This window comes from Excalfactoria chinensis, chromosome 2 (genome assembly GCF_039878825.1).
Source record: "Excalfactoria chinensis isolate bCotChi1 chromosome 2, bCotChi1.hap2, whole genome shotgun sequence".
NCBI classification, from domain to species: Eukaryota; Metazoa; Chordata; class Aves; order Galliformes; family Phasianidae; genus Excalfactoria; species Excalfactoria chinensis.
In genome coordinates, this window is record NC_092826.1 from 126,334,695 (window position 1) to 126,348,889 (window position 14,195).

Below are 14,195 nucleotides of genomic sequence, written 5' to 3' on the forward strand. Positions count from 1 at the left end.
TGCTGTCGAGATGGTTACAGCTGCAAGATATAGTCTGTGTCCTTACATCAAGAACTTTCATTCTGTTTTTCCTAGATTTGAACGTATTCATACAAAGAAAGGGAACTACAGTAAGTCACTAGTTTCAAACCAAGAAGATGTAGATGATTTAGCAACCTTGGAGGTACTGGATGAGGTAAGAACTTTCTTTCTCATGTTTTCTTGAGGAAATGTAATTGGATAGTAAAACACAGTGTCATGCTGCTGATTTTCAAGCTTGTATATATTAAAACACTTCCATTGTGTAAGTATACAATAGCATTTCACTTTATGCTAAACCATTTTAGATGAGTTTTTCTGTTCCTTGAATAGTTCCAACTGTATGCTGAAACACCTTCTGCAGTTAAAACCTCCATTTGAACAGTATAGTAGTACCATTTGTATAACTGGATGTATATCACCAGATTTTATTCCAGCTAAATAGCTGGTTTTTAATATGTTAGCTTGAAACTAATTTGAGTCCAAGAACAAGCACATTCTCACCTCTTGCTTGTACATCTAGAGTTGTCCTAAACTAGTTTACCATACTATTCATAGGCTGGGTTCTTGCTGACTTTTTTTGTTGCAGAAATTCAGTGAGATCAATTTATGTCAGCTGAAGCTTTGTCCTCAGCTGTTGAAATGAGCATTCTGTTGAACTTTTGGCAGAGTTATTGATAGGAATTCCACTGATTTGTCAAAGACCAAAAGTGAGTCTACTACGAGCTCAGGAAGCATGCATAAAGATGGAGAGAAATATGCTGTGTTTATAGCTTAAGGTTCAAAAACAGGAAGAAGAATCAGGCCACCAAGCATTATTTACATGTGATAGAGGCCATCAATGGTTATAAACAAACCGTCATTCTTCCTCTTCCATGCTGTACATAAATAAACTGGTAGAGACTAAAGCACTACTTATTAACTAATTTTTCTACAGCCACTTGGGGATTGGTAAGTGTACCTTGTTCAAAGGGAGTTTGGACACAAGCAGTTATGAATGCCGAGGTGTTTGAAAGTATTACTTGTCTTTGATCAAGATAATGTGTATTCCTGGCCATTAAAGTCCTCCTTTTCTCTCCTCTACTCATTGTAACTAAATTCATATTTTGTCTGTTTTCCTAAAATTCTTTTTTTTCTCTCTGTGAGGCAGTGTTCTTTTTTTTCCCTCCATCAGAATACAGTAACAGAGCAGTTGCAGAAAAGTTATGCCAAGGATCAGATCTACACATATGTTGGGGACATTCTCATTGCTGTCAATCCATTTCGGAACATAGACATTTATTCTTCACAGGTTTGAAAATTTAGTTTGATTCTTTTCTGTTAGCATTAATTCCGATAAAATGACTGTTCATGTTAAGTATAAACAAAAACTGTTCTTGACATCTATTTCAATTCACTCTGAAAAAATAAATAAATAAATAAATAAATAAAAAATAAAAGAATTAATAATACAGAGTCCTTTTAGTTTCACACTGATGCACATCCCGATTGTGTTGAATTTCAACACAGAAATGAGAAACTGAAAAAAAACCTCTCAGGTATAACTACAGTGTAGAACATGACTGATACCTTGTCTTAAAAGCAGATGGCTATATCTGAGCAAGTCACCTGTTTTGATCAGTAGATAGAAAAAGGATTTTTGAGGTCACTGTTCTTCTAATGACTTTCAGCATTTATTCTGGGTTGAGGTAAATTGCACTAAAATTCATGAGATTTGTTGACTAGACCACTACTACTATGAGCATTTAATTCAGAAGTAGTATTTGTACAGATTCGTACATTAATTTGTCTGAATCTTATTCCTTTTGGTAGGAGGGAATTCCTCCTCCTGCATTTCCTGTGGAGAACTTCTGTACCAGGGTGAATGGTGGAAGTAGGAACTGGGGACATTTTGTCCCAAGGGAGCTGTGGAAGCCACAGCTATTTAATTGATCCAACAGTTCAGAAAGCTATTAAGTAAAATTTTAGCTTTTGTGAATTTGGCCCTCCACTATACAAAGGGAGCAGATACTAAATTTTAGGTCATACATAATTTGCCATTATTAATTATCAGTTACTGCAGGTACATAAAAGACCTTAAGTTTAAACATCAATATCATGCAGAAAAAGCAAGAGGATGTAAAGTGTAATTTCATTCTAATTTAAATAAGGTGCTTATATTTGGCAACATTGTATTTATTCTGATAATTCAAGTTTAATCGCATAAAGCTGAAAGCATGCAAATTTGTTCTTTATCTTTTTTAGCAGTTCTTATAGTACTAAATGCAGATTCTTGGTATAGTGAGTGCAGTAACTGCTCACTCAGAAGCACCAGTGCTGATCAGAAGGATGATGTACACTAATTTGACAATGAAAGATAAGTGAAAAGAGTCATTAAGGGGACATAGATAATGTTTTCATTTTCCTTATACTTAGCACTCCAAACTGTATATTGGAGCCAAACGGACTGCCAACCCTCCTCATATTTTTGCGGTTGCTGACATTGGTTATCAGTCCATGGTGACATACAACTCTGATCAGGTAAAGATGAGGTGATCTGTTCATATCTTTTACTAGGCTAAGAGATATGTAATGAGCTCAGACTTACGATCTTGTTCTCTGCAGTGCATCGTTATTTCTGGGGAAAGTGGAGCTGGCAAGACACAAAGTGCCCATCTTCTAGTTCAGCAGCTCACTGTCCTGGGCAAGGTATGGTGGGAAAATACATATAGTATAGTGGACATCCAAGTATGTGCCAGTTTGTGAAACTCCATTGTATCAACAACTACATGTGTATGAGCTGTGGCACACTCTATTTGAGATGTAAGGCCTTTATTCATTCCGTTGCATTTTTATGCTTTCTTGAGTCTGCAGGGCCATGTCTCTTTGAGATCCACAGGAGGGCAGGGACCTGTGCATCTTTTGAGGAAAATTAATTATCAGTGTGGTTGGTACAAACTCAAAGACAGCTTTTGTCCATACAAGGTGAAATCTTTTTCTCACTGAAATCTTACATTCCTTTCTCTGATGAAGAACTCCTTCAGTGAAACTATGCCTACATGTTTAAATGAAGGAGTGTACTCAGGTGGTTTTGTGTGAGATGGCTTTCATCTCATTCATGCAGTTGCAATTGGAGTGAAAATGAAGAGGACAGGGTCCAACTCCCCTATGCATACAATCTGTAATTGCTAGCCTGTACCACAACACCTTTGCTCCTGTTGTCATGCACACAAATGAGTCAAGGTGTGAGATATGTTTTACCTTGTTACAAATACAGTTCAATCTGTTCATTGGCTGTAACAAAGCAGCAAGATTAGATGAGTGGCTGAATAAATAACACCCCTTTCTTCATATCTGTTCAGAAACTTACACCCAAGTCAAAGCATTGAAGCAGACCCATTGCGATAATGTGCATAAAATGATTACTGCTAATTTCAAGCACTGTCTTTCTCATATCTAGGCGAATAACAGGACTCTACAGGAGAAAATCCTCCAGGTGAATAACCTTGTAGAAGCATTTGGAAATGCAGGCACTATCATCAATGATAACTCCAGCAGATTTGGAAAGTACTTGGAAATGAAATTTACTTGTGGTGGCACTGTAGTAGGAGCTCAGATTTCAGAGTATCTCCTTGAAAAATCCAGAGTTGTCCACCAGGCAGTGTAAGTATAAAAATAATTTTTTACCTCATTTGAGGTTTGCAGAGGAGGCTTACAATAATGGAAATTATCTCAGGACAAAACACAAGGAAGAGTAAAGAGTACCGTGAGGGCTTTGTGTGGTTGTGTTGTGATGTGGGTTTTTACATAAGTGATATGTGAGCAGTTTATAGTTCTGTCAGATAATTGAAAACTACTCCCTTTTTTTTTTTTTTTTTTTTTTTTTTAATTTCCTCCATGGTTGCTTAACAAATCCCATGAAGGTTCATATGTGATATATAAAAATCATATTGGAATGTCAAAGAATTAAAAGCTTCCTAATGGTTCTTTGTAGAAATTATGGAGAAATTGAAATTTTACTTTGAAGCAAACTTTTAGTATTCTGTTTATTTTATGGCCTTGATTTAGCAGTGTTTAAGATGAGGAATCTTGTCATTCTTTAAATTTTTTCTGCTTACTGGTCTTTTCTCTCATTTTTATTCTTTCTGTAGTTCTGTATGACCTTGTTGCCTGTTGTGCATTTGTGATATGAATGATTTCTGAATCTCACTGGCAATTTTTTTATTAACAATTTAAAGTTAGACACAGTTTTATGAAAAGCTTTTTTCGCTCCTGAGTTGAATATAATCACAGAAAGTACTTTTTTAAGATAAAATTAGCTTTTAGCTAAAATAAAGCTTTTAGCTTCCCTAAAATACCACCTTTTTCATAACTTAATGTGTTTTTATTCCTGTCACCATCAGTTGGTATTTACATTTTGCCACATGCTGAGACGGGAAGTCAGCAAACCATTTTGGTTTCTTTGGGTAGGTGTTTAGAGATCTGAATTCACAGAAAATGCTGCTGAACTGGTTAGCTTGAGAGGCACTGTAGGAGGTTAATGCTCAAAGTATGAATTCCCAAGGGCTCCTGAAGCTGTTGGTGCAGAGCTGTGTTCTCTTTGCTGTCTGTCAATTCACTTGAGCCTTATCTGTTAGCTTAATAATGTTTAATTATAGCATGCGTGTCATCAGTAAACGTAACATAGGTACACTTCTAAACAAGTTGATTTCTTCTGTTGTTTCAGAGGAGAGAAAAATTTCCATATTTTTTATTATATTTATGCTGGTCTTGCAGAAAAGAAAAAACTGGCACATTACAAACTGCCAGAATACAGACCTCCCAGGTAATACTGTTTATTTTTACAAAAATTGATTCCTTAGAAATGTGATGGTGTTGAATTCCTAACCTCATTTAAATTCTAACTCTGTCAACTCTTCCAGATATCTGCAAAACGATCATTTCAGAATAGTGCAGGACTTTATGAACAATAGCTTTTATAAGTCGCAGTTTGAATTAATTGAACAGTGCTTCAAAGTCATAGGTTTTACACTGGAGGTGAGTGCTGATAACCCTTTTTAATGAATTTTAATGGCTACCTTGATAAGGGAAAACATGAATAAAGAATTGGAATAATCACCCTTGTTATCTTCTTCCTCTAGCAGTAGTGTTTTTATGATATTGTGTGGTCAACTTATTCTTATATTGCTACATTTAAATTTTTAATGCTTTTAATGCGTAGGTAAAGTATTAAAATGATGTTAGTCAACAAGACTTTGATGTCCGTGAACACAGCACAGCTGAGTGATTGGGGAAAAAAAGGCTTTTGCAAATTAAATGCATGGAAAATGTTGTAACTGTTTATTAGTCTATAATTTTGGGGCTGTGAATATGAGCTTCATCTCTGTTTTAAGATGATGTCCATGGTGAGAGTTCTAAAAATTCATTGAGTTTATCTGGGTTTTGATGAACTCAATAAATTTTCACAACTCCAGGGACAAAGTTGAGTGAAGTTTTTACATTCCTTCAGAGTGGATCTGATCACTGAACGTTAACTGAACCCATTCTTCCTTTATCATCTCATACCACTGCTCTACTGGCCATTAAATCCTTCTCACCAGGCTGTTTTTCATGTAATTGCAGAGAAAACCAGGCTTCTGTACTTATAAAATATGACGCAAGGGAAGTAAACCCCATCCTGCACCCTTGTTCTCTCATTTTAGAAGCTGTGCACCATGGCTATAGTTTACCACTGACTTCATCAATCACAAACTATAGCAGGATTACAGCCCTTATGATATCTGTGAAATATAGAACAAATGCTGAAGAATGGATGCATGTTTTAGTCTGCTTATCAGAATCATGTGTTACAAGGAGTTTTTCTCAGAAAACTACTTTGTTAATTTCAAAATATCATTTCCCTTGATATATCTGAATAGGTGGCAGAATGTCCATTCTGTTCCTCCATACTCCTTTTACATTAAGCTGCAGTAGCAGCAGAGTTCACAGTCTCTTTCTCCTCTGTGTGCTTATTCACAACTGCACATAATATCACACATCTTTTCACACCTTTTACTTTCAGCACTCTAGGAGCAGCCTGGGAGGATATGCAGTTCAGCACAGATAGCAGTTTTATCTCACCAAAAACCTTGATATATTCTAATTAATGTCGTGTAAAGCAGGAAGCTTGTTCTTATTCCACACTCTTTTGTTCACTTTGATAGATGGAAAGAATAGTCCCGATCATCCAGAAGAGACCGTTCTTACATATTAAAGATTCATTTATAATACCATCACTGATTAATACCACAACTGATTAAGCAGATCTAGTGTGCATCTTCATTCAGTTTCCTCAATGAGCCACTATGAGCTTAATCTGCGTGTAACTATCTGCATGTAGACTTGCCACAATTTCAGAAGTAGGTGAAGCAACATATATAATCTGTGGCTACATGTGAGCCCCATCCAAGATAACCTGTCTTACATTCTCCACTGGCTGAAATAGCCTGTCTGATGTTGTGTTTGCAAGAGTGAAGGAACAGAGGAGTCTTTCTCAGTTGAGGCTCTGATACAGGATACAAGGAAACTGCAAGTAACTACCCCTTGTAGGTCTCTCCAGAACTGCCAAGAGGACACTGCTTTCTCTATTTCTGCATCAGGTGGCAGAGAAGGATGCCAGCAGGGAAAGGGAGTTTGACTTGTTTCCAAATGGTGGCAGAGGTGTGAATAAGTACATGTTTTGTGTTTACATACTGCTTCCTAACCCTTCTGAGTGACCTCTCTTTGAGGAGCGATGCCTATTGCCAGAGATCAGAGTGTGTATGTACAGAGATGATTTTTTTTCAGTTAAGAAAAAAATGCAGTAAGACAGCGAGTTCCTTTTCTAAGTTGATGTATTTGTAACTAGCCTTAAGCTTTGACATTCACCCTACAGTACTAAGAAAGGTCTATATATACATATTCTGTATTTTATTATCATAAAGCCTTGGATAAAATACCTTCTTCAGTTAAAACTGAGACCTAAATAAAGCTTTAATTCTTTAAAATTTGGTTTTAACAGCCTCACAGACTTTCATAGTAAGCCTTACAATCATACTGTTTCATCCCAAGTTACAAGGTAAAGTTAATAGAAATAACTGGCTGAGGTGAGCAGTAATCATGCTGTATAAAACAGATCAAGCCAGATTTAGAACACACTGGGAAAGGGAACAAAACTGTCAGCAGCAATACATACTGTACAGCATAATGGCAGGAGTTAAGCTCTCCATTTTCTGTGTTTTGTGTGTCCCAAAGCTTAAAATGAAAATTATTGCTTAAAGCCTACATCAACTGTGAACCAATTATCCTGAGCATAATTTTTAGTGAGCTCACATAGTTTGTCTTACTGTCACTGGAATAGTTAATTTATTAAATGCTAGATTAACTTCTCTGAAAGTGCTGAAAAGAAGATCGAGTCTTCTAGAGCAATTAAGGATTGTATTGGAGTAAATGATGCCTGACATGGTACCAGCAAACTATTGAATATCAGGAATAAAATGCTGTGGAATTATGAAAATCATCATTATAAAATACTAATCAAAGTTATAAAACTGCTTCTTCTAAAACAACCATAAAAGTTACAGAACTGCTCCTTATAAAATACACTATTACTGTGTGTCTCACGATATATAATATTGGAGATTGCTAGCTTAAAACTGAGTCTGTTTTACAGGAACACTTCAGCATTTCTGAGTAGAAAATACAGATCATCGAGTATGCTGAATAATGTTCACAGTTCAGGTGAAAATTCACAGCTGAAAATTGGCAGTTCAGAATCTATGTGCCAAGAACACACTATTTCATTAATTACAAATATGATTTTTTAGACAAGGTTGAGTCTGCAGACACAGTGAAGAGTGGAAATAATAATCCTATTTATTCCCTCTGTGTGTACAGAACAGGGAATAATTGCTGGGGAGTTTTCCTAAAAGGAGTAGTCCTGAGGCAGACAATGAGAGAAGGTGTTCCAGGCTTAGGAAAGAACACATGAGAATGCCCATCATATGCACCAAAGTGACAAGCCTGTCAGGCTACTAACTGTTACATCTTTTCTTTTATATATGCTTTCCAGGAACTTGGAAGTGTATACAGTGTTCTGGCTGCCATTCTAAATGTGGGCAACATTGAATTTTCTGCAGTGGTATCTGAACACATGATTGACAAGAGCAACATTTCCAACCCAGTAGCCCTTGAGAATTGTGAGTTTTTGTCTTGCTTTGAAATTGTTTTCCTTAAGCATTTTAGTACCAAATGTCTTTTATTGTGAGAAGTTATCAATGTATTCACATGGAAAATCTGCAAGAATTAAATGTTGGAATTAGATTAATTCCAGGCTCACCTGAGTTCAAATGTAAAAAGAAAAGAAAACAACAAAACCATTTTATGTACCTTATTTGACTAACTAGTTTGCAGGCATTCAGGAAACATGACTAATATTGAAGGTGCTTGAAAAGAAAATCATTGGAATTTTTCCAAGGTTATTTGAACATTTGACAGGGAACCTCACTAATATTTTGAACTTTTTTTTTTTTTTTAATTTTATTTCATAGATCCTCATCATTTGTTCTGTGCGTGTACGTGTTGAACTGCAGCTAACTACTTATTTGGAAGGGTTACCTTATGCTTCTGGTTGCAAGTAGCTGGAGATTCAGCAAAGATTCTCAAGGAAGTTTCTACTCTTTCTCAGTAATTACAGCTGAGGAGTCTATGAACTCTTCATAATATATTCTTACATGTTTTTCTGTCATAGAAAAATATCACAAAGCTGGGAAAGAAACAAAACGGGACAGCTGCAGATTACAGGGTTGGAATATAACAGAGGGATATTCACATCTCACAGCTTTCATGCTGTGATACACCTAAGTTCCCTAGCATTTCTCCATAGACAGTTTGGAGAAGCAGCCTCCTTGATGGAACGGTTTGAGCACCTGAATGCCTCTGCTTTGAATCACTTAGTCGTTGCTGTTACAAGTGAAGAGGTTTAGATTTTATGTTGAGGGATTTTTTTCACTGGCAGGGCGATGAAGTGCTGGAACAGGCAGACCATAGAAGGTATAGATGCACCATCCCTGGAGGTGTTCAAGGCTAGGCTGGATGGGATCTTGGGCAGCCTGATCTAGTGCCTGATTCAGCAGCTGAAAACCCTGCTCAGGGCAGGGAGGTTCGAACTATTTGGTCTTTGAGGTCCCTTCTGACCCAAGCCATTCTAGGATTCTGTAATACAGTGGAAGGTAGAAAGGCTGATGACTGAAATAGGTACTGACCATTGGTTTGTATAAACGCCCCAACTTGCTGGGTTTAGTTTAATTTGATTGGGCCACTGTTTTGTAGTATGTTATACTTCAAGCCTTGATTGAAGAAGTGTTTTTTCTTCACAAGCCTGCCTCTGAGTTGTGATCTTACCTTCCAGGTGCGTCCTTGCTGTGTATTCAGGCAGATGAGCTGCAAGAGGCCCTCACCTCTCACTGCGTAGTGACTCGAGGAGAAACAATTATTCGTCCCAACACTGTGGAAAAAGCCACTGATGTCAGAGATGCAATGGCCAAGGCTCTCTATGGGCGCCTGTTCAGCTGGATAGTCAATCGCATCAACACTCTTCTCAAACCTGACAAACATTTAAGGTAAAATGCTTTTCCAGAATAAAGAGAGATCTTCTATGGAAGGAGTATGGTCTACATTGAAGTGTTTAGTGTTCTCATGTTAAAATATGTTTTTTATACTATTTATGTCATGCAGTGGCAATACAGCAGATACAGATAGCACAACATCTGCTGCTTTTCTGTTTAACCTATATTCATTTAATAATTTGTAGATTATATGTAACTATTGAAATAATTTTTTCCTTTATACTGTTGTCTACATAGGTCAAATTCTGGCCTTATGTGTGCTCAGGTTGCTCCTTATATTGCGGTTACTGCTTTTATATGCACACAAATATATATATATACACATATATATATAAGGGTAGTTTCCAAAGCCATTTACTGAGGTTAATGCCCACCCTGTCCTTGCAGGGTGACATTTTAAACACATAGATGAGAAAGATCCTGGGAATGAAGTTTTAATACATTTTGCTAATTAATTAAAGAAGAAATAATGCATCTTGCATTGTAGGTACTATAGGTCAGGACTCTCTCTGGCTGGGAATATGAGTGATGAACTTGAAATAGAATATCAATAACAAATAGCTTTGCAAATCTGGATTTTTCTGAATTTTGTATTTTTGAAACATCAAATGAAAGTCAAGGCTTCAATCCCAAAATCTGTCAGACTTTCAAATATTTGGTTACCACAGAGAGGCAATAAACAGAACTTCAATCAGTAAATAATTGAATAAAGTGCATGATAGACGAGGCAGCATTGCTAATGCATGCCTCTCTTTGAGAAGAGTCATTTTCAAATTGAATACTTACAGTGCTGGTGAGCATGAAGAATGTTTGACCTGAAATTCTCACTACAAACAAACAAATAACGACAACAAACAAGCAAAAAAATTCTACGTTGTTTTTTATGGTAGTAAAATAATTTGTATCTATTTCCTCTTTTTTTCTTTTTTTTCTTTTTTCTTTTCTTTTCTTTTCTTTTTTTTTTTTTTTTTTTTTTTTTTTTTTTTTTTTTTTCAATCAGCTCTGAGGAGGAAAGGTAGCAGACAGACAAAGTAGTCACCGATATAGGTCAAAATCAGCAAATGTCTTTGGTCACAGTGTCATAGAATCACAGTAAATCCCACGTTGGCACGTTGGAAGGGAACCACAAGGATCATCGAGTCCAACTGCTGGCTCCACACAGTATCACCCAGCAAAACAGTATTTGTAAATTTGTATTAGTTGTCAGAGCAGGACGTGAGCCTTTAAATTTTGCTTATTGCTTCCTCTATTAAGACTTCTCAGTGCACTTATAGGGGCAAGAAATAATAAAAAAGATGCCAGCCTGTAGAAGTTATGTGATTCTCTTTGCAGTGATACTGTGCACAACCTAGAGCCCAGGAGCTGCCCCTGCCCGTCAGGCAGCACTGCTGCACATAGCAGTGATGGAGCTCTGGCACAGGGACCAGAGAGGCTGTGAGGTCTCCTTGTTGGGGATCTCCAAATGCTGCATGGATGTGGGCCTGGGCACCCTGCATGGGTTGACCCTGCTGGGTAGTGCTGTGCCAGAGGAACCAGTTACTGAAAACAGAAAGTGAATTTGTTACGTTTTACCCAAACTTGGCCTTGCAGTCCATACCACAGAGGCTTGGCACATTGTGCTGCAGAGTTAGCAAATATGAGAACCAGAGCCAGCACAGCCCAGCTGCCCCAGTGCCAGCTGCATGCAGAGGCACCACACACATTCATTCACTCCAAAGACGCAGCTACCAAAGCAGTCTGAGAAAAAAACACAGCAAGAACTTCCATTTGGCACTTATGACTTATTTTGTAAATAGACACAAAAAAGAGATAAGGATTAGTCAGAAGAAAAGTTCCTTGTGTGGTCCTTCCATGAGGAAAGACTTCAATTTATGAGATGGTATTCACAAAGAGGTTCAAATGCTCAAAACCAGATGTAGTTATTTAGATGCACAGAAGATCTAGCTATTCATTCTTTAGACTTTCCTGTTAAAATAAGCAGTTTTAAGAGTTGTGAATAAGTACAAAGAAGAAATAATATCTAAGGCCTGTTTGCTTACAAGAGGAACAAAAAGAACCTCATGTTGTTTCTGTACCATCAACTTTTTACAATAGATTATTAACTAGCACATATTAATCAGATTTTAAGTCTTCTATACATTTAACAATGGAATTGGACATCATGTGATTCAGAGTATCTGGTTTGTAGATAAAGACATCTTTGAATTTATATGCGTTTATTGTATTTCAAATAAAAAAAATGATTTTTTTAAAGAAAAATCTGATTTAGTAAAGTCTATTTCACTCATATTTGCTGTGCAGATATGGCTTATGATTTCCTTTCACTAAACAATTACAAAGATAGTCAATGTCAAATAATTAATCTTTGCAGTGGAAGCGATGATGGTTTGAACATTGGAATTCTTGATATCTTTGGCTTTGAGAATTTCAAGAAGAATTCTTTTGAACAACTCTGTATCAACATTGCCAATGAACAGATTCAGTTCTACTTCAATCAACACGTCTTTGCCTGGGAACAGGTATGTGTTGAATTTTGTGATTAAGCTTTAGTATTGCTGAGCATATAAATGCTTGTCTCGAGAAATGACATTCTTTCTTCTCCATAGGAGATTGTGAATTGCAGATCCTAACGAATGTTTTCTGAGTATGTATTATATGAAGCACTGTTGGATTGCAATTTGCAAGTAAAATGCCTACATCAAGTACATTAAACTTGAAATGTACAGTATCTAAGCAACATAACACAGTGATAATCATTCTGGTTCAAATGCAGTGTTGTTTTCCTGAGGAATAATGTGAGTGATGTAATGTATGGTTCTATAGTGAAAAAAAAAAATAAAATAAATGAGTGGTAAAATAATTATTGAAGTACAGTTTTCATAATAACTTGCTAATAAGCTTAATGAACACTGAAACTCCATAAATAAAAAAAATGGAAATCTTGATCTTAATTTGTTCTTGTTCAGGAGCCAGCTCATCTAAGCTAAATAATGATGGATTTAATAAAAATAATTTTATGTGAAATGGAGAATAGAAATGGAATTGTAAATGTTTATGAAATTGAAGAGGTCTAAAAATCCCCAGAGAAAGATCATTTCAACTTTACAAACCGTTTCATGAGACCCATCCTTAAATCATTATTTATTATTGTTTTTGAAGGAATTACATGTCTGGGGAAAAAATAATAATTTCACTGGAAGTATTATATACACATATATATATATATTCAGTTTTGTCACTGGTTTCTTTGCTGTACCTGAATCTGAAAACTGATCATAGCTTTGCTTCTTGGAGGTGCAACCTCCTAAAAATAGAGCCTCGGAAGTGATAGGAATGGTATGTTAGGATGTGGTCAAAGATCCTAAGTGTTATTCGGGAAGTTCCCCAGGAAGCCTCTCTGAAGATTTTCATTGCCATACAATGATGCTCTTGTATAAATTACAAAGAACAATCACCCCCAGCCTTCTAGGAACCTGCTCCATCATTGAAATTTCCTGAAAAGAATGAATGAATGATGTCGTAATGTCTTATATAACATTTACTGGAGTGACATAAGTGACCCCCACAAAACAACAGACCAAAATACAATGGATTGTACCACTCCCATTAACATAAGAAAAATTGTCCTTACTGCTCCTGTATCATTTTTTGTTAGCCTTGTTGCACTGATACAGTAAATAAGAGAAGCCTGGGTAGGGTGTAAGGATGAATTGCCTCCAGTTTTCCAAAGTAAGATTTTTTTTTTCTCATTTATAATAACTCCTGACTGTCTCTCCTTTGTTTTTTGCACAAAAAAATGTGCTGAAAATTTTCAACAGGAATGTCATTTATGAAGACAATTGCACAGTATTGAGAAATCCTTTCTATTGGACATTTTCTGTCACGTTTAGTGTCACTGTAATACCCCTAATGTGATTTTACTAGTTTTTAATATTCTTTTCCATCTTATGGGTATATATGAGAGCTGCTCCAAAAATAATGCCTCCTTTTTCATTAATGTTGCCTGTCTTGCTCCTCAAGGTGTTTCTCTCACATGTAAGGTAATGCACTGATGTGAGATAATTCTGTGCTAGCTCCATGTTCTGCAGGTAACTTTGGCCAGTTCCTTCTCATTTGTAATCCTTCCATAAAAAGTCAACAGTGAAATACCTTCAATATTTTGGAAAGTGGTAAACTTACTGACACATAGAAGGATACTCCTTTTTGCATTTTATAAGTATGCGATGTCTATTTTGCATTTGTGTAACAAATTGGTCTTCTACTCTAAGGTGGAAATGTTCATCTTTAATAACTCCCTGGTGTTGCCGTTTAAACCAAAGCATCATCATGCTACGTTCTCAGAAAAAAAATGACATTACATTTTTATTAAGGATGAAGATAATTTCCTAATGCATTTAATAATTCTTTTGTTGGTAAATTAAACCAGACTACACAAGGTAATAATACCTGGTTTTGATCACAGAAGAGACGCCATAAAATACTGAGATGAGATTGGAGCCCAAGTGTAAGTGCAACTCAGTCATTTCTTTTGACATCCCATCTATAGGAGTACTG

General features: G+C 36.3%; 1 protein-coding gene across 1 annotated transcript in view; it reads left to right on the top strand.

The window, feature by feature from the left end:
* MYO3A (myosin IIIA) overlaps positions 1 to 14,195 on the top strand; it is a 97,874-nt gene that overhangs the window by 52,190 nt on the left and 31,489 nt on the right. The window contains exons 10-19 of the mRNA XM_072330322.1: positions 76 to 175; positions 1,193 to 1,309; positions 2,434 to 2,538; positions 2,623 to 2,706; positions 3,458 to 3,660; positions 4,724 to 4,822; positions 4,920 to 5,034; positions 8,087 to 8,213; positions 9,425 to 9,635; positions 12,013 to 12,160. Of these exons, the coding sequence (XP_072186423.1) occupies positions 76 to 175; positions 1,193 to 1,309; positions 2,434 to 2,538; positions 2,623 to 2,706; positions 3,458 to 3,660; positions 4,724 to 4,822; positions 4,920 to 5,034; positions 8,087 to 8,213; positions 9,425 to 9,635; positions 12,013 to 12,160 (1,309 nt within the window). The remainder of the gene's footprint in view (positions 1 to 75; positions 176 to 1,192; positions 1,310 to 2,433; positions 2,539 to 2,622; positions 2,707 to 3,457; positions 3,661 to 4,723; positions 4,823 to 4,919; positions 5,035 to 8,086; positions 8,214 to 9,424; positions 9,636 to 12,012; positions 12,161 to 14,195) is intronic.